Here is a 27,427-nt window from a genome sequence, read left to right as displayed (position 1 = left end):
GCCTTGAAGCTGTTTAGCCTGGGTTTCAAACCGGCTCAGCTATAAACTGTCAGCCTGGTATTTTAGAGTCAGGGTGATTCTCAATGTGCGTGCCGTCCCTCGGATGGAGGTTAAACGGTAATCCCGTCTGTTAGCTTTTGTTGGTGGATGATGTTAAAGATCCCACAGTGTCATTCGTGAAGAGTAAGCAAGTTATCGCCGGCACCATGGCCAAATTCCTGCCTTAACTATTTCGTCGAACGTCAGGCCTGGCCAGTCAGTGTATGAAGCACTTGGACCAAAAACTTCCGCCGGCCAACCCCACAAGAACGTGGGAATAAATGTGGCTGTTGAAGAAAGGAATGTTATCATGGCCTTATATACAGTGTATCCCTGAATCTTTTACACAGTATACAAGAAACATAACTAAGCAACCTTACTAAGGTTCCCCAACAATAAAAATGCATGTTACCCACAAATGACATAAAATGAATTTTGAATGTACTTCATATCCAACCTCACAGCAAACACCAAGCAGCAGTCAAAAACACCTACCCTGAATGGTCCTTTTAAAGAAAGCCTTGCAGGCTTCACACGATGCCACTCCGTAGTGATAACCAGAGGCCACGTCCCCACAAACGAGACACAGCCGTCGTGTCATCTCTCCCAGTACAAACTCGCATTTTGGCACCGTGTGAACCTCCCCTACACCTGCACCACCAGGAATGCCAACCAATCGACGACCTCTTGTCATTGCTGGGCTTGAGGAAGCTGCAGCCCATCGGTGAGGCGAAGGAGACAGCTGGTAGGATTGTGGCAGAGCTGGTGGAGAGCAATCACTTTGGGAAGTTGGGGTTCCAGGTTCCTCCTTGATGTGAAGCTTGTGAGGAGGAGGGGAATCTTCTGCCATGCTTTACAAGAGCCTACAAATGAAAAAGAAAGGTATGTGATATTAGGCATAGTAAGTGGAAACACCAGGATTAGTCTGTAACTGGACAGAGATTTTAACCCAGGCGAGACAGCTGAGGCGAGTGTGTGTACCTCTCGAGTCTTGACCATCCTGCCAGCCCGTGGATTTTTTATTTAACCATACAGTATGGAGCCTATAGCTGCTTGGCTGCATCATTTTCTGGGGGTGCGGCTGCACCACTGATGCAATGCCCCTGGTTACCAGCACACTGGTACTCATTTTGCTGACCCACCGCTGTTAATTCAACGGTTTGACAGGGGCTTGAACTCAAGACCCTAAAATCTGAAACCAGCCAAGCCACCCTAACCGTTAAGTCAACACGAGGCTTACCTTGTGTATAATGCTTATTGGTTCACGAGTCAGTAAGTGACCACTATATTCGTTATTTTTTTTTTTTTTTTTTTTTTTTTTTTTTTTTTGTATACCTTGGTCGAGGCTCGTATGAGAGCTAACACACAACTCACAGCAAGGAGGCATGAGACAAGAGGGGTGGGAGTGGAAGGGACAAAACATTGGGGAACAGACACAGGTGAACTGTGGAAGGGAGAGGGATGGGGATGGGACGGGGAACATGGCGAGGGGAAGATGGACATTAAAGGGACTTTCAGGAAGGAAAGCAGGAGAATTGAAGGAAGTGGGCTTGGGTGGATTATCGGGGGTAGAAAAGATCGAGGATTTGGATGGGGGAAGATAAGAGGTGGTGGTGAACAGCTGTTTTGAAAGCCTGAAGGGAAGAATGGGAAAGAATAGAGTGAGGAAGTTTATTCCAAAGGCGGGAAAAAAGAGGAATGAAAGAGTGAAGATGAGCAGTGATTCGTGATTTTGGTAGTTTTACCAGAAGGGGGTTGTTGGCGGACCTTGAGCGCCCTGTGGAAATGTGGTTGGGACAAATCGCAGAGAGAGCAGGGGGGGGAAGGCTGGAGAGGAGTCGGTAGAAGACAGAAAGACCACCGACCAACCTGCGGTGATTGAGTGAGAGGCCCAAAGACTCAGCTTCATTGCGGGAGATGCCAATGATCTTAAAAGCCCTGGTTTCGACAGCGTGAAGTCGAGAAAGGTGGGAGGCAGGAGCACCAGCCCAGAGGGGAGAGCAGTACTCCATCAGGCTACGGACAAAAGCTTTGTAAGTGGTCAGGAGCTCAAGAGGGCCGAGGAAGGACTTTGCACGACGGAGGATTCCCAGTCGGCGACTGGCTTTTGAGGCAAGGTTGGAAATGTGACTTTCCCAGGAAAGGTCATGGCAGATATTGGTGTCTGTCTGTCTGTCTGTCTGTCTGTCTGTCTGTCTGTCCCGAGCATAGGTCCATGGGTTTTGATCCAATCCTGATAAAATTTGGGTGGGAGGTTTATATCATGATCTAGTTGTGTTTTCCTGAGAATGGGCATGGTGCGCCCATTATGGGCACACCACGCCCCAAAAACGTGTTTTTAGGGGGTAGTCGATTTCAATTTGCATCTTCTCCGAGGGGGTTTGTCGAATCTGACAGGGGTTTCGGTATTTGGTTAGCCCAATGGCACCTGCATCGCCCCACGGAGCTCGATTTTTCATTTTCGTCCCAAGGTCAAGGTCACAAGGTCACGAACTTAGAAAATTGCAAATTTTGACAAAAATCATACGACCGCCCAAACTTTGAGAGCAAGGATGACAATATTTTTTATGCATAATCTTGAGGTCATTCCCCACCTAAAGTCTTGAAACAATTTTGCTCTATCTTGAACACCTTGCCGTGGCGCCCCCTTCAAGTTTGTTTTTACGCTGATTTCATCAAAGTATGGATAATCCGAGGAGTGTGAAATGCCATATAGCCTCTATGACATTATATTGTTCCTGGAATGTTCCAGAGGAAGTTTTGCACCAAAGGTCATAATCCTTGACCTTTGACCTCTAAAGTTCACAAAGGTCAAATTTTCAAAGTTGTGGGAATTGAACCGGGTTTTCGACCTTCTTCGACAAACTAACTCCAATAAGCGATAGCACGTATCCTGTTTCCTTATTTTAATGTCCACAACATTGTTTTGTGACCTTTAAAGGTTATGCAAAGGTCAATTTTTTAAAGTTGTTGAACGAAACCGGGTTTTCGACATTTTGCAGCTAATAACCCGTCACTCGTATCACATCATGTTGATCGTTTTTATAACTTGGTCAAACATTATCACATTGTCTCATCCTTGACTTCTGAAACAATCAACATCGTCAAATACCGCTCGTAAACCATTGCAGTCTCTTGACTTGTAATACTATGGAAATTGATATATTTTCACCACTTACTGGGATGAATGCAGAACAAAGTTTACCCAAAGTAATTAATGTCGGTGGTGGCACTAAAGATAAATTATGTTATGACAACATTCACAAGCATGCATGTTCGAAGAATGCTTACAATATAGCTGGCCTCCCAAGGCAGCCGCAGAATGGACATCCTCAGCCCTTCCTTGAAAAACAAATCATAATTACTCACAGCCGACAAGGTCTTTGTCTCCAGTAGAATGGAGTACCGCTCTCCCCTTTGGGCTGGCGCCCCAGCATCATATATATATATATATATATATATATATATATATATATATATATATATATATATATATATATATATATATATATATATATATATATATATATATATATATCTGTCTCTGTCTCTTGAATTCCCAACCTGAACCAAAATCTAATCCATTTATTTTTGTTGCCTAACGAACTCATCCACCTTGTTTTGTCATAACTCATCCAGGACTTTTTGAAATATCGTGCTATATCTTCAGTTTTTGGCCCAACCTCTACCTCTCAATGATAAGGAATCACTTATAAAATTAAAAAGTTATTGGATTTGAATCTGTACCAAAATCAAGTCCATTCGTCCTCGTCGCACATCCAATTGTCCACCAAGTGCTGTCCGAATCCGTCCACAACCTTTTGAGATATTGTGTTCACAGACAAGCCAACAGACAGGGTTGAAAATATAACCTTTGTCAGGCTTTATCTGTGGCTCCTGTCAATGTCAGGCAAGTGCCACTTCTCGTCTGTTTTTGTTTGACCAAACGTCTTGCCAAGCAATGTCTGGTGGCAGGGAAGGATGGATGACATTGTACATTGTACATTGTACCAGGCTTTGAGATGAAGATTTATTTTTTCCAGACATTGCAGTGTCGTTAATTTTTTTTAATTCATATTTTATGTTTTATCAGTTCCAAAATGAGTGCAGTTACCTGTCCAACCTTTCAATTGAAAATAACACACGATTATATGAAATTATCAACATTTTTTTTGTCGTTAATCTCGATATACACCATGTCATCAATATATTATGTTGACATCGTCCGAATGAAATTACCTACATCACCGAAGGTGAAGGAGGTCATGTTTTTACCTCCTTTTGTCTGTTTGTTTGTGTACAGGTGGACATGTTGGGTGTATGGCAAGGAGGAATACATTTGATTTGGGTCAAGATCCGAATCCGGATCTGGATACGAGAATTGTTTAATTTAAACAAGCGATTCTTCACCGTTGAGAGATCGGACCAAAAACGATATAGTCCTGCATAGCATGACATTTCAAAAATGTATTGGGCCCGATATGTTCTCATGGATCAGGCATTACGTGGCGGAGGTATGCATTATACCAAGTGCCCTTCTAGTTTGATCTTGTTTCCCTTGCCCACCCGATATAGTTCCAATAATCATCACTGTCCTCTTCCTCGTGGGGTAAATTTTGACTATTGGACCGTCACCCGACCACCTTGCTGCGACACCAGTCGTCATCCGACCACCTCGTTGCGATACCCGTCGTCACCCGACCACCTTGCTACGACACCCGTCATCACTCGACCACCTCGCTGCGATACCCGTCGTCACCCGACCACCTCGCTGCGATACCCGTCGTCACCCGACCACCTCACTGCGATACCCGTCGTCATCCGACCACCTCGCTACGATACCCGTCGTCATCCGACCACCTCGCTGCGATAACCGTCGTCATCCGACCACCTTGCTACGATACCCGTCGTCATCCGACCACCTCGCTGCGATACCCGTCGTCATCCGACCACCTTGCTACGATACCCGTCGTCACTCGACCACCTTGCTACGATACCCGTCGTCACCCGACCACCTCGCTGCGATACCCGTCGTCACCCGACCACCTTGCTGCGACACCCGTCGTCACCCGACCACCTCGCTACGACACCCGTCGTCACTCGACCACCTCGCTGCGATACCCGTCGTCACCCGACCACCTCGCTACGACACCCGTCGTCACCCGACCACCTCGCTACGACACCCGTCGTCACTCGACCACCTCGCTGCGATACCCGTCGTCACCCGACCACCTCGCTGCGATACCCGTCGTCACCCGACCACCTCGCTGCGATACCCGTCGTCACCCGACCACCTCGCTGCGATACCCGTCGTCACCCGACCACCTCGCTGCGATACCCGTCGTCACCCGACCACCTCGCTGCGATACCCGTCGTCACCCGACCACCTCGCTGCGATACCCGTCGTCACCCGACCACCTCGCTGCGATACCCGTCGTCACCCGACCACCTCGCTGCGATACCCGTCGTCACCCGACCACCTCGCTGCGATACCCGTCGTCACCCGACCACCTCGCTGCGATACCCGTCGTCACCCGACCACCTCGCTGCGATACCCGTCGTCACCCGACCACCTCGCTGCGATACCCGTCGTCACCCGACCACCTCGCTGCGATACCCGTCGTCACCCGACCACCTCGCTGCAACACAGTCACCTGACCGCCTTGTAGCATCACCGATGGTCCGATACCAGATCGTAACCGATATCCCACCATCCAAGATTCCAGGTCCTCATATACATTTGCCAAGTTGGTGCTGATGTTACATCGCGATTCATACCTCGAATAAACCGTGACGGCGACGCGGCGACCGATGATGGGTCCATCACATAATGTGCAGTGAACAGCGTGAAACAAACGATGGGAGGGACGGAGGGACGGAGGGACGGAGGGACGGAGGGACGGAGGGACGGAGGGACGGAGGGACGGAGGGACAGCGGCGAGTGGGGAGGGAAGACTGATTGGAAAAGATAAGACTGGGGAAAAATAATGATGAGAAGGAAAATAAAAATTAAAAAAATAAAATAAATAAAAAGGAATGCTTGTTCTCTTGTTTCATTTGAATAACACGAACACGAGAGATTTGTTTAATCCATCACGATGTAAATTACAAAAAATCCTTTCGATAACGATGAAACATGAAACCAACGTGAGGAATGGTTATCTCATACACCGCTCCATCTAACCACGACTCATGTCCGTAATCATTCATTACAATTATCTCTTTACACTATCATAATGACAATATAATAACGGATTAAAAGGAACAACAACGGTTGCTGGATTATGAGAGATAATGTCTTTTCAGGTGTCAGTTTTTCGGTGCAACAATAGAAATTTGACGACTACGACTACTACGACTACTACGACTACTACGACTACGACTACGACTACGACTACGACTACGACTACGACTACGACTACGACTACGACTACGACTACGACTACGACTACGACTACGACTGTTGACGTCACTTTTTGTCCTTTGCAAGAGGGTAAGCGTGACGAGAACAAAATAAGTGTTTTTTATTTTTTTTATTTTTGTGTATATTGTTGTAGTTGTGGTTGTGTAACTATGTTCATGACAGTTTTAACGGGTAGTTGTGTGGGTTTAATAAAATAAGTCAGTTTGGGGCCTTGGGACTCCCTCGTTGGGAGTGTGGGGTTAAAAACAGGATATCGAGAGACCGAAGGAGAAAGGACGAGGAATTCATGAAACGTGATGGATGCTGAATGTGGGTCACAAGTCACAACAATAGGGAACACGGAGGGTTCTTACTGTTGTGGGAAACGTGAGGACGGAGCCCACTTGGGGATAGTTATTACTGGGATGAAGGAACGGATCGATCATTCACAACAAGGAGCAGAATGTGAGAAATTTGGAGATAATTGTTGGTTTACGGTTGTGGAGTGAGGTTACTGAGGATATTGGAAGTGGTGACGGTGCAGCGGGGGGCGGTGGTGACGGTGCAGCGGGGGGGCGGGCAGTGGTGACGGTGCAACGGGGAGGGGCGGGTGGTGGTGACGGTGCAATGGGGGAGGGCGGGCGGTGGTGACGGTGCAGCGGGGGTAGGCATTGGTGACGGTGCAGCACGTGGCAGGCGGTGGTGATTGTGCAGCAGGTGAAGGTAGTGGTGGAGCGCAGCAGGTGCAGGCAGTGGTGTATGTGCAGCATGTGCAGACAGTGGTGATTGTGCAGCATGTGCAGACAGTGGTGGGGTGCAGCATGTGCAGACAGTGGTGATTGTGCAGCATGTGCAGACAGTGGTGGAGGTGCAGCATGTGCAGACAGTGGTGGAGGTGCAGCAATATAAATCGGAAGAAATGAGGTTTGGGAGACAGTTTTTGTTGGTGATGAAATAATTAAATATGTCGATTCTTGATTCTGCAGGAAGGATTGTAGACGTAGAATTCTGTGTAGTTTTGAAGGAGCGGGAGTTCGGGACATTGAAGGAAAGGTAAACGATATTGTGTCGGGTCACGCAGGAAGAAGTTGGTTGTGGTTCACCTCGGTGTGAATGATGTAGGGAAAGTTTACTCAGAGGTTTTGAAAAAAAGATACAGGATATTGGGGAAGCGGCTGAAAGCAAAGGGTTGTGAGGTCATATTTTCTGGGATTCTCCCTGGATTAGGAAACAATATAGAAATTATGAACAGAACAATAGACGTCAACCAATGGCTGGAAGAATGGTGTCGGGAGGAAGGTTTTACATTTAAGAAGTAGTGGGAATCATTTAGGGGACAAAGGGAGTGTTTCTGGAATGATGACCGTATGTTAAATAGAAAGGGGGCAGCAAGGTTTGCAGTGGGAATTGAGGAAGGAATTCAGGCTTGTTTAGGTCGGCGGAGGGTGGTGAAGGTATTAAGGAAGGAACGGATGATGTAATTGTGATGAGTAGGGCCAGGCAGGAAAATAGAATTTCAGGAAGGGAAAAGTTAAACATATTCTACACCAATGCCAGAAGTTTAAATAATAAGATGGAAGAGCTTGAAGCCAAAATGGATAATGAAGAGTACGATATAATTGCAGTAAAAGTGAGACATGGTTTAAGGAGGAGAGTAACTGGAGGACAGGATTAGAAGGCTACAAGGTGTATCGGTGTGATAGGAAGGAGAGAATAGGAGGAGGAGGAGCAATCTGGGTAAAGGACAACATTACATCAAGAGAAAGGGGTGACATTAAGGAAGGAATAAATGTTGAGGATTCTGTGTGGGTAGGGATTAGACATTGTAAAAACAGTAAAATACTGGTAGGATGCTTTTATAGGGCTCCGGGTGGGAAGGAAGAGGAGGAGGAAGGAGGAGTACATGAACAATTCAAAAGGGTATGTAGTCAGTGCAATAGGGACAGCACCAGGTGGCGCGAGAGAGAGTGTGTGTGTGTTCTCCATCGGGCGGAGCGGTGTGAACCGGTGAATAAACATTGTTTAGTGCATGTGAACCAAGCTTCGTGTCCACGAGTCTTCTATTGAGAAAGACGAGGAATCTTACAGGAAGGGAAGAGTATTGATTATGGAAGATTTTAACTTGTCAGGGATAGATTGGGTCCAGGAACAGGGAAAGGGCAGAGCGGATGAGGATTTCCCAGTTTTAGTCCAGGATTGCTTTTTAACCCAGTTTGTGGATAAACCCACGAGGGGGGGGGGTGCAGTGTTAGACCTCCTTTTATGTAACGATCCCAATATGGTGGAGGAGGTGGAGGTTGGGGAGCATTTAGGAGTAAGTGACCATAACTTTGTGTGTGTAAAGATTCTGTTAAGGGTTAGAGTTCAGGATAGTAGAGTAAGGCTATTAGAATTCAGGAAGGCAACCTTTGAGGGTATGAGGAGAGAGTTGGGTGATGTAGATTGGGAGACTCTAACAACAGGACAATCAGCATCAGAGAAATGGGAAACCTTCAAGGAGCAAATGTGTAGAGTGCAGAGAAAGTACATTCCAATGAGGTGTAAAACTGGAAGTAGAAAGAGGTCAGGGTGGATGAGCAGTGAGATAAGGAATGCTATTAAGGAGAAGCAGAAGGCATTTATTAGGTTTAAAATAACAGGACTGGAGTAATATTGATATAACAATCAAAGTAAACAGAGGCAAGTTAAGAAAACAACTCGGCAAGCCAAAAGAGAGTATGAGAAGGACATGGCTAAGAATATTAAACATAATAACAAGGCTTTATTTAAGTACATCAGGGGAAAAGAACAGGTTTGGACCGGTGTGGGCCCATTGAGGAATAGTACCGGGAGAGTGGTTAGTGATGAAGGCGAGATGGCAGGCTTATTAAACAGGTATTTTGTTTCAACTTTTACACAAGAACAGACAGGAGAATTGCCAATAGCTGACAGTATCTATCAAGGAGGTGAGGAAGGGCTTTTACAGAAGATCCAGGTTGGAGTGGAGGAAGTAAAGGAACAGCGAGGTAATCTTCGAGAGGATAAGGCTCCGCGTCCAGATCATATGCACCGCAGAGTATTGAGGGAGGTGGTTGAGCAGATAAGCGAGATGTTAACGGATATTTTCAACAGTTCACTGGAGTCAGGACCAGGTACAGGAGGATTGGGGAGTCACAAATGTTAATATCATTGGGTAGTCGATCCAGTCGAAAAAAAAAAATTCTTTTTTTATTTTGAAATTTGTTCTACCCTTATTATCAGTTTTCCGTCGATCTGTCTGTCTGTCTGTCTGTCTGTTCGGTCCAGTGCTCCATTAATACAATGGCGATTTCTATGAAACTTGGTTGGTAGGTTCACATACCATGACCGAGCTGTGTGCAAATGAGATCCGTTGCTATGAACACCACTGTTGTCGATCAACGGGACTTTGAAATTTTTGAAAAATCATAAAAAAATTATTTTTCGAAAATCAAAAATCGGGCCACAAGTGACTGTGGGCAGTACATTCAGCCATATTGTCAAAAATTTCCAGCCGGATCCAATGAAAACTGTCAGGGAAGATACACTTTGAATGAACCCTGGTCGAAAACAATAAAAAAAACGAAGTTCATTATATCTCAGAGACTACGAGTCAGATATACATGAAACTGGTATGGTAGGTTCATGGTATGTCCTAGTTATGTGTGAGAAAGAACCGTTGCTATGGACCCCTCCGTTGCTGAGCAACGGCCGAAAAACCTCTAAATGTGGGGGTATTTTAACGAAAAAACAATCTGCAGCATTAAGCCTTGAAGCTAGAATCATGAATTTTCTTGTGCTTAATCATCAGGTTATTCCCCATTGAACGGGCCCATCACGTCAGGTTCGATTGGGTCGGCAACTACCCATGTCCGCCTACCGGCTTGTTATTTCAATCTGTGAGCTAACAGAGATTTGTATTACATATCGAGTACAAAAGGTTTGAGAGCGAAACTCAGCAGATGGTTGGATGGGGACCTCCGAATGACCATTCCTAAGTTTTCTAATTTGTGCATTAAGTAGGGGGCGCTGCTTGAAGTACCCCCAAAGTCCGTTTAAATTACATTTTTGAGTACATCGATCAAACTGGTGCCAAAAGTTTCATTTTGGCACTGTGATTACAGATGTGATATTCTTAAGTGACAACTTTTGTGCGAAACACATTTAAGCACGGTGTAAAGAGGGTGCTACTTTCATATTTAAGTCACATTTTGAGTATATTAGTGAAACTTAGTGGAAATATTCTTTCGACGTTCCTGATGAAGGATCAGTAGTTCTTAAGTGTCCCTTTTGGTGCAAAACCCATTTAAGAAGGGATCAAATATCAACTATGGCCAAATTCCTGTTAAGGAGGAAGTAGGATTTGCCTACTAAGGCACCAACATTAGCTACAGGTAACTATTAGATAACAGAAAATGATAAATCACTGGTGGGCCTAGATGACTCATCATATACACTGCTTGCTTAGCATGCAAGGATGGGCTCAAGCAGTGTGTTATGCATGTACACTAGCTGTGCAGTATAGTTGGTGATGTGGTTCCCATTTCATCATTCCGAATTTTCTTCAAAATACTACATGTAGTAGTAACAAATATCATGCAACTGAGAGGTGAGTTTTATCGAGAGTTACAGTCGCTATCATATTCAGATAACATATTGTTGCGAATTCGCGCCCGCCGGCGTGCTATCGGCCACGTAACTCGAATCGCGACACGTCGCCCACCGGACAGACAATTCAGTCGCGACCCTCTCGGAACAACTCCGGGAGCTAGCTAGTCGGCCTTGACGGTTCCGATTAATTACCGGGCATTTTAAACCCACTATTAATCCCTTACATGATGCAAGATGGAGATTCAATTAAAGGAAAAGACGAAGCGAAACGGGAAAACGGTTCAACAAGCAATGCACTTTATTCACGCACACAGACACAAAGCAAGCACGTATATACAGCCATACAGTCAAAATGCAACAAAAGCAAGGAAAGAGTTAAAACCGAATAAAAGGGAATTATTTACACACGGCAACACTTACACAGTTTCGACTTACAAGACTGGCGCCACCCACAGATATTTACACAAAACCCCAAAAGAAAAAGGAAGTCGCGACTTCCCTGGGTGCGTCGTCCAGCCTTGGGGGACCGCAGCCTCGAGTCCCTCCTTTGTCTCCTCCTGGCGTGGCGCACCGAGCTCGTCCCGCGCGTAGCTCATGTCGTCCGCCCGACAGCTCGGACGGGGTTTTTGGGGGAATGGACGGAGCTCGTTCGGCGCTATTTCCCGCGCTCGCGCACGGGGTCCGAGGCTCGCGCGAGGATCGCAGAACAAGGCAGGAACAACAAGCTCGCGAAGAACCAGAAGGCTCACTCCGAACTCAAACCAACTGAACTCCGAACCAACCCAAAAAAACTGAAGAACAACTCGTTCGTTCCTTTTGTAAGGACCGGCTCCGCCCTTCGCCCCGCCCCGTTTTCGGCTCCACCTTCCTTCGAGAAGGTTCCCGAAAAGGGGCGTTCCCTCACCCCGACCGCCTCACGCTGTTCATCCACCAATCAGCGGCGAGCTGCCCTCCCCCCTTCCTTCACACCAAGCACGGGGAAAAATGGCGGGAAAACCCACAAGCGTCGTTGTTGGTTTGTTTTGTTCTTGTTCAAATTAATAATAGAGAAAGAAAAATGACTAACTGAAGGATCGCAGCCCGAATGGATCACATAAATTCCCTCTATACAACAGGTGTGGGCTTACTACATATTGACTTATCGAGATATCTCACCTGAGGACTCTTTATGGTGTAATGCGAATTTCCACAACCGTAACACTACCCCCTCCCCTTTTGACAGACTCATCCCGAGTCATCAAATTCTCGTGTGCCATCATGTGTAGTTCTCCCCCCCCCCCTTCTCCCCCCAGTTCTCCCCGAGTACGTTTTACCTTCGGATCCCTGAGTGCGGCATTCCGTGTATTCGTGTCCCCAAAATAAATAACCTGAGGGCTGAGTAACTAAATAAACAAACCCACTCATACAGACGACTTAAATAAAATTGCCGGCGCTAACACATACATGCCGGGGGCGCACTTATATTTACAGTACATCTTAACACCTTACAAAATTTACACTAACCATGGCCCAGGATCAATGAACTCTGCAGGCAAAAGGCAAAGAGTCAACCGGCGCACGGGCCGCCACTGCAGGCCCGTGTTCTAGCTGCCAACAGGACAGTTCTTGCAACTTGCACGACGATCCTGGCAATGAACAAGGGCGGGGCAAATGCAAAACAGAACGGTGCAAACGCAGAATCGAGGGCAGCAGGCATGGATGGCAAAAGCAGGCAGGCAAGGCATGACAAGCCGCTGTAGCAAACACAGCCGGCAGATGAACTGGCCGGCACAGGCCTTGCAGTAAAAACAGCTGGCAAACGATCGACCAGCACAGGCCTTGAAGCAAAAACAGCCGGCAGTGAAGCTGACCGGCACAGGCCTTGAAGCAAAAACAGCCGGCAGTGAAGCTGACCGGCACAGGCCTTGAAGCAAAAACAGCCGGCAGTGAAGCTGACCCGCACAGGCCTTGAAGCAAAAACAGCCAGCCAATGAAGTTGGCCGGCCTCTCGCCGTGCAGTGCAGTTTGATGGAGGGAGTGCGGTGGTGTTGGCCACACAGAAGGCGGGCTCGGACCGACCGAAACATCTCCCTCCCAACCTATCGCCTTTGCCTGTCACTGTCCACACCCACTCCCTTAATTTGTACAAACTCAATTTAGCCCCAATTGATTTTTTTTGTTATTTTTTTTTGTTTGTTTTTATTTTCATTTCTATACCTCCCACTATAAATCGTCCCCTAACCCCCTTTACTGTCTCTGTTTGGCTAACCTATCTCGTCACCCAGCCTACTCCCAATCCCTACGTTCCCTTCCAGAAGGGGAATGAGGGAGGGCGAGCGTCCTGCGTCGAGGCCCAACTCAAGCCTCAGGATGGCCTCCTCGGACCTCAGCGATCTAACCCAAAGTGGGTCCAGCGGCCCACAATGAGAGCGAAGGGATGGATGGTGTGGAGGGGTACACTTCCTAATCTACCCTAACCATTTAACTTTTGAACTACCCCAGGGCTTTCAACAAGCGCCTCTCGCTTAATCTACAGGTTCTATCAACCCAGATTCCCATCGCCTGTGTTGGTGTCCTCACAATTTCGGGCCATGCCCCCCGATTTTCCGCCCGTGCCCTCACACGGTTTTGTGGCTGGGACGCGTGGCTCCCTTGGCAGGAACTACCCTCTGCCGATTCTCTAACAATGGCACCCCCGGGCACTACACTGCCTCCGAGCCTACCAGCTCCTTAAACACCGGGGAGTGCCCTCCATGGCGATTCCCCTGAAACGCTCACATGGCAGGCTGGCGCCCCGGGCCCCTTTCCGAGGGTCGCCCGTGCCCACGCACTGCCAACGCGGCTAATGGCGCCTCGGGCCCCCGCATCATGCGGGCGCACCTGTGCCCACTACGCTATCCCGGCCCCCCATGGGCCCTTGGCCTACCGCGGCTGACTAGCCCGGTGCCCGGGGTACCCACTCAGCGATACTCACCTTTCGCAGCCACGCTCTCAGCCCGTCAACAGGGCTCCTGCACCCCTCCAAACGGGTTTCGAGCCTACACTCACCAACAGCAAAACGACTTCCATTTCTTCAATTTAACTAACCCACTAACTCACTTTATCCTGACCCTGGGGTGCCTTGGGCGGGAATCACTCCTCCCCTCGATCACTCATCTTACCATGCATTCCACATTCGCTCCATACATACAGACCCGCTGGCCTCACTCACTCATCAAGTACACGTCCCATTCCACACTTCTCAACTCACACATTGCTGAATCCTGCCATCCTGCTCACGACATCTCCGAACTACCTCGTGCTCCCCTGTCGTCCCTTAAACTACAGCACGTTCCATTTAACACTATGTAGCTAAGCTACGTCCCCTCTACACACTCACAAGTCTGTCTCTGTCCTCAAATCTTATTTCCAACCTAAAGCCGACGACAATCCCTCTACCTAAACCATTCCACGGGCCCCATGAGGACTTATCCCTGCCCCATGGAGCCGGTCTAGCTAAGCTAACCCTTCCCCCTAACTAGTGTCATGCTGTACCCGGGCCAAGGGGGTCTTCCACCCCTTGCCCAGGAATCCTGTTCACCCGAAAGCGAGGCTTGCATTTTTTTTTCCCTCGCACAGCACCAGCGCGGCAACTCGCAACCTGTGCTCTTTGCCCGTGACGTCATGGCAGCTGTTCACACACCTCGTCCCTCTTGGACGGCACCATCCGGCAGGGATTCACCCTCCTGCCGGATTCCAACCATACACGCAGCCATGACGCCACTCTGCGCATTAAAAAAAAAAACAAGCCTCGTGTTTCGAGGGGTTCCCCACACGAACACATGTGCTCTGCCCGTTGGAGCTTAACACAAGCTCGCGTGGAGAACCCGTCCGGTCCAAATCCTTATCCTGCCTAAAGGCCCGGTCACACCTTGACGTTTTAGCCAACATATGCCGATTTTTGAATTTTTTTTCTAAAACGCTGGCACATGTTGAATACGTTATGGGTAAGTTTTGATAACATTGAGATCACGCTGAAAAGCACTGCCATACGTCGTTGTACGCTGGCTTTAAACGTTGTACTTTTTGGTTGTCCTCAAATTTTTTCATGCTTGAAATTTCACGACGTATGCCGGCGTATGACTCACACGTTCCGCTACGCTGGCCACAAGTTGTATGCACGGTCTGCGATCGTTGACAGACATCAACACATGCTACTTGTAAGTTAATCATAAGTTGAGACACGCCGAGGTAATGTTTAGCGTACCCGAAACTTATTTCTAACCTATGATTAACATGTTGTTGGCACGTTACGCGATCGTTGCCACACATCGACAGACGTTACTTTTAAGTTACTCATAGGCTGAAAGGCGTCGGTATAATGGATCGTCCTTGCATCAGCGTCCACGGCCACGGCCAGGACACTTATTTGCAGCATTCTTCAAACTTTTCTTCGGCATGACGAGGATGTTCACACTTCGATGTCTTGCTTGGCTATGATTCCAATTGTCCATCGGCAGCGTCTATTTAAAATAGTCGAGTTTGAGCGTTTTAACACGTTCAGAAGAAACGCTTCAAATTTCAAAACCCCAGCGTCAAAAAACAAAGGCGAGTGACAGCAATTTAAATCGTTCATTGTAAACAATGAAAATGGCTGAGTGGTACCGTTTAAAAGTCGTTGAGTGTAAAAAAAAATCCAATTGTTGAGCGCAAGCGTCTACTTTCAATAGTGGAGATGCAGCCATTTAAATCGTTGAGTGGCAGCCTATGAACAGCAAACCCCACGTCACCGGCAAAGATAAACTGCTGCACGATATGGATAAGTTAGGCTATCGTTGGGCATAGTTTGTGAACGCCGGCTTCACGATAATTATTCGTTGGTATATCGTATCTATAAGTAATCAAAGCGCTCTATGCACATTATTAGTTCATTGTGCATTTGTCCAACCCGTTATGAAAAGACCTAAATCGTAAAAACAAGCTATAGCTCATTGTTGAAAAAGCCCCATAAAAAATTAGCCGCGAAGAACTTCGAACAATGGTGAAAAGATGTCTCCTACCCGTGGACACACGGACGCAAGGACGATCCATCATAACCCACACCCTCCCCTCACACTCACCTACTACTGCCAACATGAACAAACTACTACTAATACTAATACTAATACTGATACTGATACTGATACTGTTACTGCTGACATGGACATGGACTCAAAAAGGACTCGAAAACACTGTTGGGTTCCCCTTTTATGAGCAGCATTTTTATATACCAATTCCCAAAACCGCTGGGAACACGTCTTTATATGGCAGTTGTAAGCTACAAACACGCTCATTTTTTTTTTTTTGTCGACCGGAAGACGTCATTGGAATACGTCTACATACGTCGATGTGTGTTGGGACTACGTAAAGAATTGGTTCAAAACACGTCAAACATAAGTTAGAAATAAGTTTCGCGTAAAAAAGACATTACCGCGACGTGTTTCGACTTATGAGTAGCTTATAAGTAGCCTTTGTCGACGTGTGTAAGCGTCCACATATCGTGTGTAAAACTTATCCCCATCGCATGCGGAACGTGTGTCATACGCCGAGTACGTCGTAAAATTTTGAACATGTTTAAAATTTCTTGACGTACTCTACTTACTACGAGGTATGATAGCGTACTTTAACATTCTACTCACGTATACCAAACTTACTCATACCGTATTTGACGTGCCCCAACGTTTTAGACACATTTTTCTTAGGTCGGCATACGCTGGCAAGATCGCCAAGGTGTGACCGCGATGTTGACACTTCCATTTCTACGGCAGTTATGATTCGAATCGTTGTGCGTCAGCCTTTTAATAGGCTACGTCACGACATTGTCGGCGATGCGTGCAACGCGCTATGCCTAAGTTGGACTATCGTTGGGCATCGGTTGTGTAGGCCGACAACAGGTTCAGCAATCGTTGGTATAAGTTATCTATAACACAACGAAACGTTCTGTGTCCGTTACCAGTGCGTTATACATAAGACCAAGTCGCTATGAATACGTCCGAATCTTTAAAAAAAAAAACATCAAAAGTTCAACGTAAGCCAGCGTTTTACATACATTTTAATACGTTGCCATCGCTGGCTAAAACGTCAAGGTGTGACCGGGCCTTAACCTTTGTCCGTCCGCGGGATCGGCAACATCCACCGCTGGCATTTACGGACCAGGTTTCACTCTCGCAAGTGCACACGTGGCGGCCTCGTGCGCTGCACGGCCCGAACCTCGCACTCGCTGCTGGGTAAACCCGGCGCGGTCCCCAAAACATCTACGGCCGCAACACGCCTCTGTCCCTCTGTCGCCGTCTCCATTCCATCCACGCACACCTGCGTGTTACAACGCTCACACACCACGACATGACATTCACCCCGGTAGACGCGGCTGCATGTTCACGCATGCCCACCGTCATCTCCCTTACGTACCGCTCTCTTACACTCGGCCGCTCACTCACTCGTGCCATTTCCCTGCACATGTGGCTCCTTCCACACACGGTGCCTCATCCACACACGGCGTGCTGGGAGGCACGCACTTCGGCACACTTGCCACCACACCACTCACACATGGGGCCACACTCACACCTTGCACCATCCACACTGGGACCACCATCGTAACCACACTGGGGATTTGTGCCACCCCAAGGGTTTCCGGGGCCTCTATACCCCCCAAGCTGCACGTGCACCCATCTACAGCACTCGCCCTCTCGAACTTGCTCGACACGACCGAACCCACCTGGTCGTGATCAGCTTCAAGGGAGAACAGCGTCTCCCTCCGTTCCCGACGGAGGCCATCCAGCTGCTTGCACCGGATCTCCAAACAGTCCGCCAGCTCGCCCCCATTAAGCCTCGCTAACTGTGTGTGTGGTGTGTGGTGTGTGGTGTGTGGTGTGTGGTGTGTGGTGTGTGTGTGTGTGTGTGTGTGTGTGTGTGTGTGTGTGTGTGTGTGTGTGTGTGTGTGTGTGTTCGTTTTTAACCTCGTCAAATTCACCCTCTATCTCCTGTGTCTCTATTTGCGTTTCTGTCACCTCCTCACCCATTACCTCCCTTGTCTCCATTATTATTTCTGCCACCTTGTGTCTCGTCCTACCCGTCTCCCGTGTCTCTGGCAATCCTTCTATTTCCTTTGTTGTCCCTGTTACTTCCCTCTTCTCCATTTTTATTTGTCTCCTTTATTAGGGTTGGTCCCAATTGTTCCTTCATCCGACGAGTGGCGTCGATCAAGTCCTGCACCACCAACATTGCTCCTTGTGGTGATATCACCCGTCCCACCTTATTGTGTTGTTCTACTTCCTGGCTCCTTCTGAGTCGTTCCTCCTCTCGGAACGTCCCAAGTTCTTCGTTCTCCCTCCGGAGTTTTTCAATCTCCGTGGACTCCAATCTTGCTCCCCGTTTTAGTTGTTCAATTTCAAACTCACATTGTTCTTGTTTTCTACCCCACAGTTTCTCCTGCTCTTCATTTTCCAATCTCCTCGTTTCTTTCAATTGGCCATTTCCTTCCTGTGCTTCCTTCGCTGTTCTCTCATTACTCTTCCTCGTTCCCTCTCCTGTCCTTCCTTCTCCAGTTTCATGGTTTGCTTAATTTGGTTAATTTCCTTCTTGTGTTTCATTCGCTGTTCTTTGTCTATCTCCTCGCACTCCAGCCTCGCCTTTTCTTCCAATTGGTCAACCTTGGCTTCATGTTCCTTTTGTTTTCTATCCTATTGTTCCTCTCGTTCTTCCCTCTCCAATCTCGTTGTGTCCTTCAATCTCCTGATTTCTCCTTCCTGCTTCATTCATTCTTCCTTCATTACTCTTTCTTGTTCCTCATTCTTTAATCTGGCCTTCGCTTCCAGCTGTTCGATCTGGACAGTGTGGTTTCTTAACGTTTCATTCTCTGCTGTCGTTCTTTCTTCTTTCACCATCCTCAACTCGTTTTGTAATTCCGTCTCTTTGTTTTGGTATTTCTGTAACTCAGAAGCTTTCTCTTCTAATTCTTCTCTCCTCTCCGCACACTCCGACCTTGCTTTGGCTTCTAATTGTTCGATCTTTTTAGTGTGGCTCCTTAACGTTTCATTCTCTGCTGTCGGTCTTTCTTTTCTCAACATCCTCAGCTCATCTTGTAATTCCCTCTCTTTGGTTTTGTGCTCCATTATCTCATCAACTTTTTCCATTTTTCCTCTCTCTGTTCATCCCTTTCCTTGCACATCTCATCCCTTTTCTTTCTCATCTTCGCATACTCCATCTTTGCTTTTTCCCCTTGTTGTTCCTGATATTTCTGTTCTCTTTCTAGCTTCTCTTCTAGTTTTCCCTGCCATCTCTTATTTCTTTCTATTGTTCTTTCCAGGCTTTCTTTGCCCTGATTGCCTGATCTTACCTCTTTGTTTAGTTGCTCTACTTCCAAATTGTGTTTCCTTTTTGCTCTTCTAACTTTTTTTTCCATTCTTCCTCCAAGCTGTTCCTATCCTGGGAGTTACCAATCTGCTCCTCCTTTCTTTTCTTCAGTGCGCTCTCCGCTCGTTCCTGCGCATCGGCCATTTGTTGTGACTCCGTACGCACGTAATCCTCATGAACCCCGTCTATTCGCCGCCGTGCCTCGTCCAACTTGAAGGCAAACAAATGCAATTGCGCCATACAGTCATCACCATTCTTCCACCGCTCCTCGGCCTTCCACACTTGTGTCTCAAGCATGCCAATGCAATGCGCCGGCCTCCTGCCTCGCCTGCCATGCCCACGTGGCTTGAAACGGTTGTTGGGAGCGCTCGCCTCGTGTCGCGCCATTCGCAGCGCAATAAATAGCCACTCGCTCCGTGCTGCGCTGAGGTGCGATCGTGCCGCCATTATGCGACTCAGTTTGCCAATAAAGTCCGTGCTCAGAATAGGGTGAGCTCCCCCACGGATTATAATTACAAGTAGTACCATCCCGGGCCATGGATCCGACATAACTACACATATACATTTCTACCCCCGGCACCCGCTCGCCTTGAAACGCCATCTTATTTCTCGTAAGAGATTTACTTTAAATTGCTCGTAATTTGGAGGGAACGGGGGTCGCTTCGCGCACCCCTGGGCCATTCCCCTGAATTTAGTTGGAGACGGGAGAGTTTGTTTCCCGCTCGCTGACACCAGCGTTGCGAATTCGCGCCCGCCGGCGTGCGATTGGCCACGTAGCTCGAATCGTGACACGTCGCCCACCGGACGGACAATTCAGTCGTGACCCTCCGGGAACTATCGCCCGGAGCCAGTCACGGGTGGGGGGTTAACCTCACCACGATCGTGCCAATTGCCCACCCGTGCAGGATAGGGTTGCTCGCCAAATTCGACCTACCTAAGTACCTGCGCGAGTGGTCGACTGGGCGATCGTACCACGCCACAGGCCGACTCCGGACACGAACCGCTTAAGCGGTTCGTTCCGTATTACAGGGATAACCGAGCGGAGTTATCGTCGGCTTTGACGGTTCCGATTAATTACCGGGCGTTTTAAACCCACTACCAATCCCTTACGTGATGCAAGATGGAGATTCAATTAAAGGAAAAGACGAAGCGAAACGGGAAAACAGTTCAACAAGCAATGCACTTTATTCACACACACAGACACAAAGTAAGCACGTATATACAGCCATACAGTCAAAATGCAACAAAAGCAAGGAAAGAGTTAAAACCGAATAAAAGGGAATTATTTACACACGGCAACACTTACACAGTTTCGACTTACAAGACTGGCACCACCCACAGACATTTACACAAAACCCCAAAAGAAAAAGGAAGTCGCGACTTCCCTGGGCACGTCGTCCAGCCTTGGGGGACCGCAGCCTCGAGTCCCTCCTTTGTCTCCTCCTGGCGTGGTGCACCGAGCTCGTCCCGCGCGTAGCTCACGTCGTCCGCCCGACAGCTCGGACGGGGTTTTGGGGGGAACGGACGGGGCTCGTTCGGCGCTACTTCCCGCGCTTGCGCACGGGGTCTGAGGCTCACGCGAGGATCGCAGAACAAGGCAGGAACAACGAGCTCGCGAAGAACCAGAAGGCTCACTCCGAACCAACCCAAAAAACTGAAGACCAACTCATTCGTCCCTTTTGTATGGACCGGCTCCGCCCTTCGCCCCGCCCCGTTTTCGGCTCCACCTTCCTTCGAGAAGGTTCCCGAAAAGGGGCGTTCCCTCAACCCGACCACCTCACGCTGTTCATCCACCAATCGGCTGCGAGCTGCCCTCCTCCCTTCCTTCACACCAAGCGCGGGGAAAAATGGTGGGAAAAACCCACAAGCGTCGTTGTTGGTTTGTTTTGTTCTTGTTCAAATTAATAATAGAGAAAGAAAAATGACTAACTGAAGGATCACAGCCCGAATGGATCACATAAATTCCCTCTATACAACGGGTGTGGGCTAACTTCACATGGACTTATCGAGATATCTCACCTGAGGACTCTTTATGGTGTAATGCGAATTTCCACAACTGTAACAATATATTATGGGCCCTAAGCCAATAACTTATTGTGGCCTGTGGTTAAATCAATGAATTGTCCACGATGAGTGGTTTTGTATACTCCATAGTTTGGGCCTACAATTCGTGAATCCCTGGCCCACTCTTGCCTGCATCGCCACGCATTGAAGTACCAGTTGTTGAAGGTGACGGTGCTCACTTTTTTTATATTCACTCATGTAATGTAAATCTTTCGGTCATCCAAGAAGTGATGTCAGCGAACAGCACTAGTTATTGAGGATATATTTATGTCAATCATCACATGTGTGCATTATCCTCAGGAGTCTCTCATCCCATCTTCTGTCATTTCACAATTAACACCAGTATTGATAAATACTGGTAATACTGGTATGTAATCCCAATTTTTATGGATCTTATAAGATGTTTTATGAAGTGCATTTTTGCCCCTATAGAACTTGCCCATGCTTAGGAAATCCATTTTCATTTCAGGTCATAGGCCTGCGAAATAGATATGGAGTCATCTGATCCTTCCAACAATGATGTTCCTGCACCCAGGCGTTGTATTCTCCACATTGCTGGGAAGCCCTCGAAGAAGAAACCACGGTGTGATGTTTTGCCCTTCGATGAGAAAAACTGGAGTACTGTGCAAGCTGCAGCTGCGAAGAGGCGTGCAAAACCCCAATTTCTGAAATCAGTTTATTATGACTTGGTTGTCAGCTTGCCTCAGAGCACAGATGAGAATGATGGGTATCATGTAGCCTGCTACCAGAAATTCACAGCCATTACATCTACGACATCAGCTCCTGGAGATAGACCATCTGACGCGAGGGAGAGGAATTTTCCACATTTACATTCTTGCGCAAAGGCAGATGATGATGTTGAACTCTCGTCATCTGGAATACTTCCTGCAACTTGCCTTTTCTGTAATTCAAAGAGGAAGAAGAAAAAAGGCGGGACTATTGAACTTTTAGGATTGTGTGAAACATTAGAGGCAGGACAGAAAATTCAAGAGGCCGCTGCACTACTTCAGGATGAAGCTATCCTTTCGAAGGTCGTTGGTGTAGACCTGGTGGCAAAAGAAGCCAAATATCATCATTCATGCAAGAGCACATTCTTACTTGCAGCCAGGAGAACTTCCAATACTGATCAGAAAACTGATGACATTCCACAGAAAAAGACAATTGCTGTTAGAAATATCCATGAACATGTTGAGAAGTCTGTAATTGCTGACAAACGTGCAGAACTGTTGACATCTGTGTATGAACGTTATTTGGACTTTTGTTCATCTGCTGATGAGTCTCCTATGCATAGGCACAGTCTGATGCGAAACCTAACAAATAGATTTGGGTCTAAAATCAAGGTGCAGAGTCCAGCAGGTAAGAAATTGGGTAGTATTCTTTACAATGCAGTAATTGCTGATGATTCCATACTTGTGGCTTATGACTACGCAGAGTCCGAAGAACGATTCCTCAACCAAGCAGCTCTAATCTTGCGAAAGCAGCTGTTAAATGCTCCAAAAAAAGATGTACCAGAGAATCCAACATTGAATGATGTCAGAGATGGAGACACAATTGTACCCCAACCCGTGATGAACTTCTTCAAAGTTCTGTACACAGGCAACACATCTGACCAATGTGGAAAGCGGATTAAACGTCACATTGATTCCACAAGTCAGGATGCATTGTTTGTTGTCCAAAGAGGAAAACTGGAAAAACAACCCGACTACTAGAATTCTTTCAGAGTAATGGCAACAAACACTACAGTTTCTAACATGATGAAAGCAGCTCTTCAGAGGTTCACAGCCACAATGTATGGAGCTAAGGATAGTGCAAACACTGGCCTGAATGAGTGTAGGTACGAGAAGTTCATGAAGACGTACAGACAAAAGGGAAATGGAAAAAAACCCTACTAGCCAATTTGAGGGGCATGGATGCAAGTGGACTACCACCTTGTGAAGATGAGCTCAATACTCACGTTAAGCATGCTTCCTTTGTTGCCAACATGTGGGCAAGAGCAGATCAAAATCGTATAGAGCAGCATCCCACTGAAGAAAATGGCTGGCAGTTAGTTGATGACCATTACAAACCGGTTTGGTTCGAAGGGGAGCAACTTCCCGAAAGCCTTATCCCAGAGACAGAGGAATTAGAAACAATGGACAAAGAAGAGGATGATGACATGGAAATTACATCTTCAGATGAAGATGACAGTTCTGACAAGGATGACTAGAATCTTGTGACAGACAGGCAGGCTGAAACCATAATTATACCAATACTAATAAATACTAGTGAACTCATGATTATAGACATATTCACAGTATAGGAATAGAACTTTTGCCTAACAGTATGTGTGTTTCTCATCAGCAGTTTTGATGTTTTGTCTTGCAAGTTTTAGCGATAGATTGATATCATTTTAAAATTTAGCATGATATGGATATGGATATCAACAGGTAGTCATAGTTGACGCATGACAAAAGTTTGGTTTCCAAAGAGCCTAACCACTTGAACATAGGCATGTTAGTATCCTGTTGCAACATATAATTAAATACAAATGTTTTACCACAATAGCTACTTGGTGGATGCCCTCTTGCCAAAAGCGTGAAACATTAGACTAAAAAAACTGTTTAATTTATCGTGATTCATGATGCTTGTTCCATATGCACTGAATGTGTTGGAAAAATGCCAAGTACAATTACTTTTACTGATCACTGATGCTCCTTTTATGTATCGATGCCAGATCTATATGTCACACTTGATTTTATCATCGAAATATACGTAGTTGATGGAAAAGTTAAATTGATAGTTTCTTTGTTCTTCTATTCTATCAGAGTCAAATTTTAAGGCATTCTATATGTTTTAAATCTTTCATGTCTTAAAAGTATACATGTTCTTATCATGTTACCAGAGAACATAACTAGGATTTCAACCATAATTTACCATAATTTTCTTTAAATTCAGAATGTAATGCAAAATTTGTTATCTGATAGAATCTTACACATTTTACTGGTTTAATTACAAGGAACAACATAAATATTCGATATGAAATGATCTTTGTTTCACCATGACCTGCTCTCCATTGATCTTAATTTCCCGGAAACAGGTATTTGCCTGTGACCCCTTCTTAAATTGGTTTTGCACCAAAAAGGTCACTTAAGAACAACTGATCCTTCATTACGAAGGTCAAAAGAATATTTCCACAAAGTTTCATTGATGTACTTAAGATGTGTTTTAAATGTGCTGAAAATAGCGTCCTCTTGAGGCCGCTCTTAAATGCGTTTTGCACCAAATTCGTCACTTAAGGCCCTGTCACACCTTGACGTTTTAGCCAGCGTATGGCAAGGTCTCAAAATGTATGTAAAACGCTGGCGTACGCTGAACTATTCATGTTTTTTTTTAAGTTTTGGGTGTATAATAATGTGTTGGACGTATGCATAACGTATTAGTAACGTACACAGAACGATTCAATCACATATAGATAACTTATACCAACGAATGCTGAGCGTGTTGTCGGCGTTCACAACCTATGCCCAACGCTAGTCAAACTTATGCATAGCGTGGCAGCGTATCGCCAACGATCACATGGCGTAGGCTATTCGTAAGCTGCGGCTCGACGGTTCAAATCATAACCGCACCAGACATCGAAGTGTGAAGCCGGTGTCACACCTTGATGTGTTCGCCAGCGTATGCCGATGTATGAAAAATTTGCCAAACCAAGCTGGCACACGTCCAATATGTTATGGGTAAGTTTTGTATACGTAAATAGTACGCTGGCATATGTCGCTGGCATATGTCGTAGTACGCTGGCATACGTCGTCATACGCCGAGCACGTCGAGAAATTTTCAGCATGTTGAAAATTTCTCGACGTACTCAAAGTATGGCACACATTCCGCATACGCTGGCATAAGTTGTAGGCACGCAACGCGATTGTTGACACACGTCGACATACGATACTTGTACATTACTCATAAGTCGAAACACGTCAATGTAATGGTTAGCGTCGGTGTTCCAGACAACCTGGTTTTTTATTTTTTGGTTTTTTTTCTTCGGTATGACGGTGATGTTGACACTTCGATTTCTAGTGCGTTTATAATTTAAATCGTTGAGCGACAGCCTATTAATTATATTATATTATAACCGCACTAGAAATCGAAGTGTCAACATCACCGTCATACCGAAGGAAAAAAAAATTAAAAAACGGAGTCTGGAACACTGACTAAACATTAAGGCCCGTTTTAAAAATTAAAACAAACGTTTTAGCCAGCGATGGCAATGTATTAAAATGTATGTAAAACGCTGGCTTACGTTGAACTTTTGATGTTTTTTTTTTAAGATTTGGACGTATTCATAGCGACTTGGTCTTATGTATAACGCATTGGTAACGGACACAGAACGTTTCGTTGTGTTATAGATAACTTATACCAACGAATTCTGAACCTGTTGTCGGTCTACACAACCGATGCCCGACGATAGTCTAACTTAGGCATAGCGCGTTGCACGCATCGCCGACGATGTCGTGACGTTGCCTATTAAAAGGCTGACGCACAACGATTCGAATCATAACTGCCGTAGAAATGGAAGTGACAACATCGCGGTCACACCTTGGCGATCTTGCCAGCGTATGCCGACCTAAGAAAAATGTGTCTAAAACGTTGGGGCACGTCAAATACGGTATGAGTAAGTTTGGTATACGTGAGTAGAACGCTAAAGTACGCTATCATACGTCGTAGTAAGTAGAGTACGTCAAGAAATTTTAAACATGCTCAAAATTTTACGACGTACTCGGCGTATTACACACGTTCCGCATGCGATGGGGATAAGTTTTACACACGATATGTGGACGCTTACACACGTCCACAAAGGCTACTTATAAGCTACTCATAAGTCGAAACACGTCGCGGTAATGTCTTTTTTACGCGAAACTTATTTCTAACTTATGTTTGACGTGCTTTGAACCAATTCTTTACGTAGTCCCAACACACATCGACGTATGTAGACGTATTCCAATGACGTCTTCCGGTCGACAAAAAAAATAAATTAACGTGTTTCTAGCTTACAACTGGCATATAAAGACGTGTTCCCAGCGGTTTTGGGAATTGGTATATAAAAATGCTGCTCATAAAAGGGGAACCCAACAGTGTTTTCGAGTCCTTTTTGAGTCGATGTCCATGTCAGCAGTAACAGTATCAGTATCAGTATCAGTATTAGTATTAGTATTAGTAGTAGTTTGTTCATGTTGGCAGTAGTAGGTGAGTGTGAGGGGGAGGGTGTGGGTTATGATGGATCGTCCTTGCGTCCGCATGTCCACGGGTAGGAGACATCTTTTCACCATTGTTCGAAGTTCTTCGCGGATAATTTTTTATGGGGCTTTTTCAACAATGAGCTATAGCTTGTTTTTACGATTTAGGTCTTTTCATAACGGGTTGGACAAATGCACAATGAACTAATAATGTGCATAGAGCGCTATGATTACTTATAGATACGATATACCAACGAATAATTATCGTGAAGCCGGCGTTCACAAACTATGCCCAACGATAGCCTAACTTATCCATATCGTGCGGCAGTTTATCTTTGCCGGTGACGTAGGGTTTGCTATTCATAGGCTGCCACTCAACGATTTAAATGGCTGCATCTCCACTATTGAAAGTAGACGCTTGCGCTCAACAATTGGATTTTTTTTACACTCAACGACTTTTAAACGGTACCACTCAGCTATTTTCATTGTTTACAATGAATGATTTAAATGCCTGTCACTCGCCTTTGTTTTTTGCCGCTGGGGTTTGGAAATTTGAAGCGTTTCTTCTGAATGTGTTAAAACGCTCAAACTCGACTATTTTAAATAGACGCTGCCGATGGACAATTGGAATCATAGCCAAGCTAGACATCGAAGTGTGAACATCCTCGTCATGCCGAAGAAAAGTTTGAAGAATGCTGCAAATAAGTGTCCTGGCCGTGGCCGCGGACGCTGACGCAAGGACAATCCATTA

At 46.3% G+C, this 27,427-nt stretch overlaps 2 protein-coding genes across 3 annotated transcripts in view; one reads left to right on the top strand and one right to left on the bottom strand.

Annotated features, from left to right (window-relative positions):
- Positions 1 to 889, bottom strand: part of LOC147019711 (estrogen-related receptor gamma-like) — a 55,173-nt gene extending 54,284 nt beyond the window's left edge. For both annotated transcript variants that reach the window (XM_085894371.1, XM_085894370.1), the window contains exon 1: positions 535 to 889. In XM_085894371.1, coding sequence (XP_085750497.1) covers positions 535 to 889 — 355 coding nt within the window. The remainder of the gene's footprint in view (positions 1 to 534) is intronic.
- On the top strand, positions 785 to 25,570 carry LOC147019710 (uncharacterized). The gene is made up of 4 exons (XM_085894375.1): positions 785 to 921; positions 6,346 to 6,532; positions 21,933 to 23,157; positions 23,361 to 25,570. The coding sequence occupies exons 3-4, from the start codon at positions 21,955 to 21,957 to the stop codon at positions 23,667 to 23,669; spliced, it is 1,512 nt and encodes a 503-aa protein (XP_085750501.1). The 5' UTR covers positions 785 to 921; positions 6,346 to 6,532; positions 21,933 to 21,954; the 3' UTR covers positions 23,670 to 25,570.
- Positions 25,571 to 27,427: the final 1,857 nt, after the last annotated feature.

The sequence above is a fragment of the Eptatretus burgeri genome, chromosome 9 (genome assembly GCF_056783735.1).
Source record: "Eptatretus burgeri isolate ZD-2024b chromosome 9, Ebu_testis_v1, whole genome shotgun sequence".
Taxonomy (NCBI): domain Eukaryota; kingdom Metazoa; phylum Chordata; class Myxini; order Myxiniformes; family Myxinidae; genus Eptatretus; species Eptatretus burgeri.
The sequence above is the reverse complement of the archived record's forward strand: the minus strand, read 5'-3'. Positions and strand labels throughout refer to the sequence as shown.

What these genes read in the sequence shown, in the direction of transcription:
- LOC147019710 (XM_085894375.1), top strand. Translation starts at nt 21,955, where the DNA reads ATGGAGTCATCTGATCCTTCCAACAATGATGTTCCTGCACCCAGGCGT. An exon ending in AAAGAGGAAAACTGGAAAAA is followed by an intron (nt 23,158 to 23,360) that starts CAACCCGACTAC and finishes CTACTAGCCAAT; the next exon opens with TTGAGGGGCATGGATGCAAG.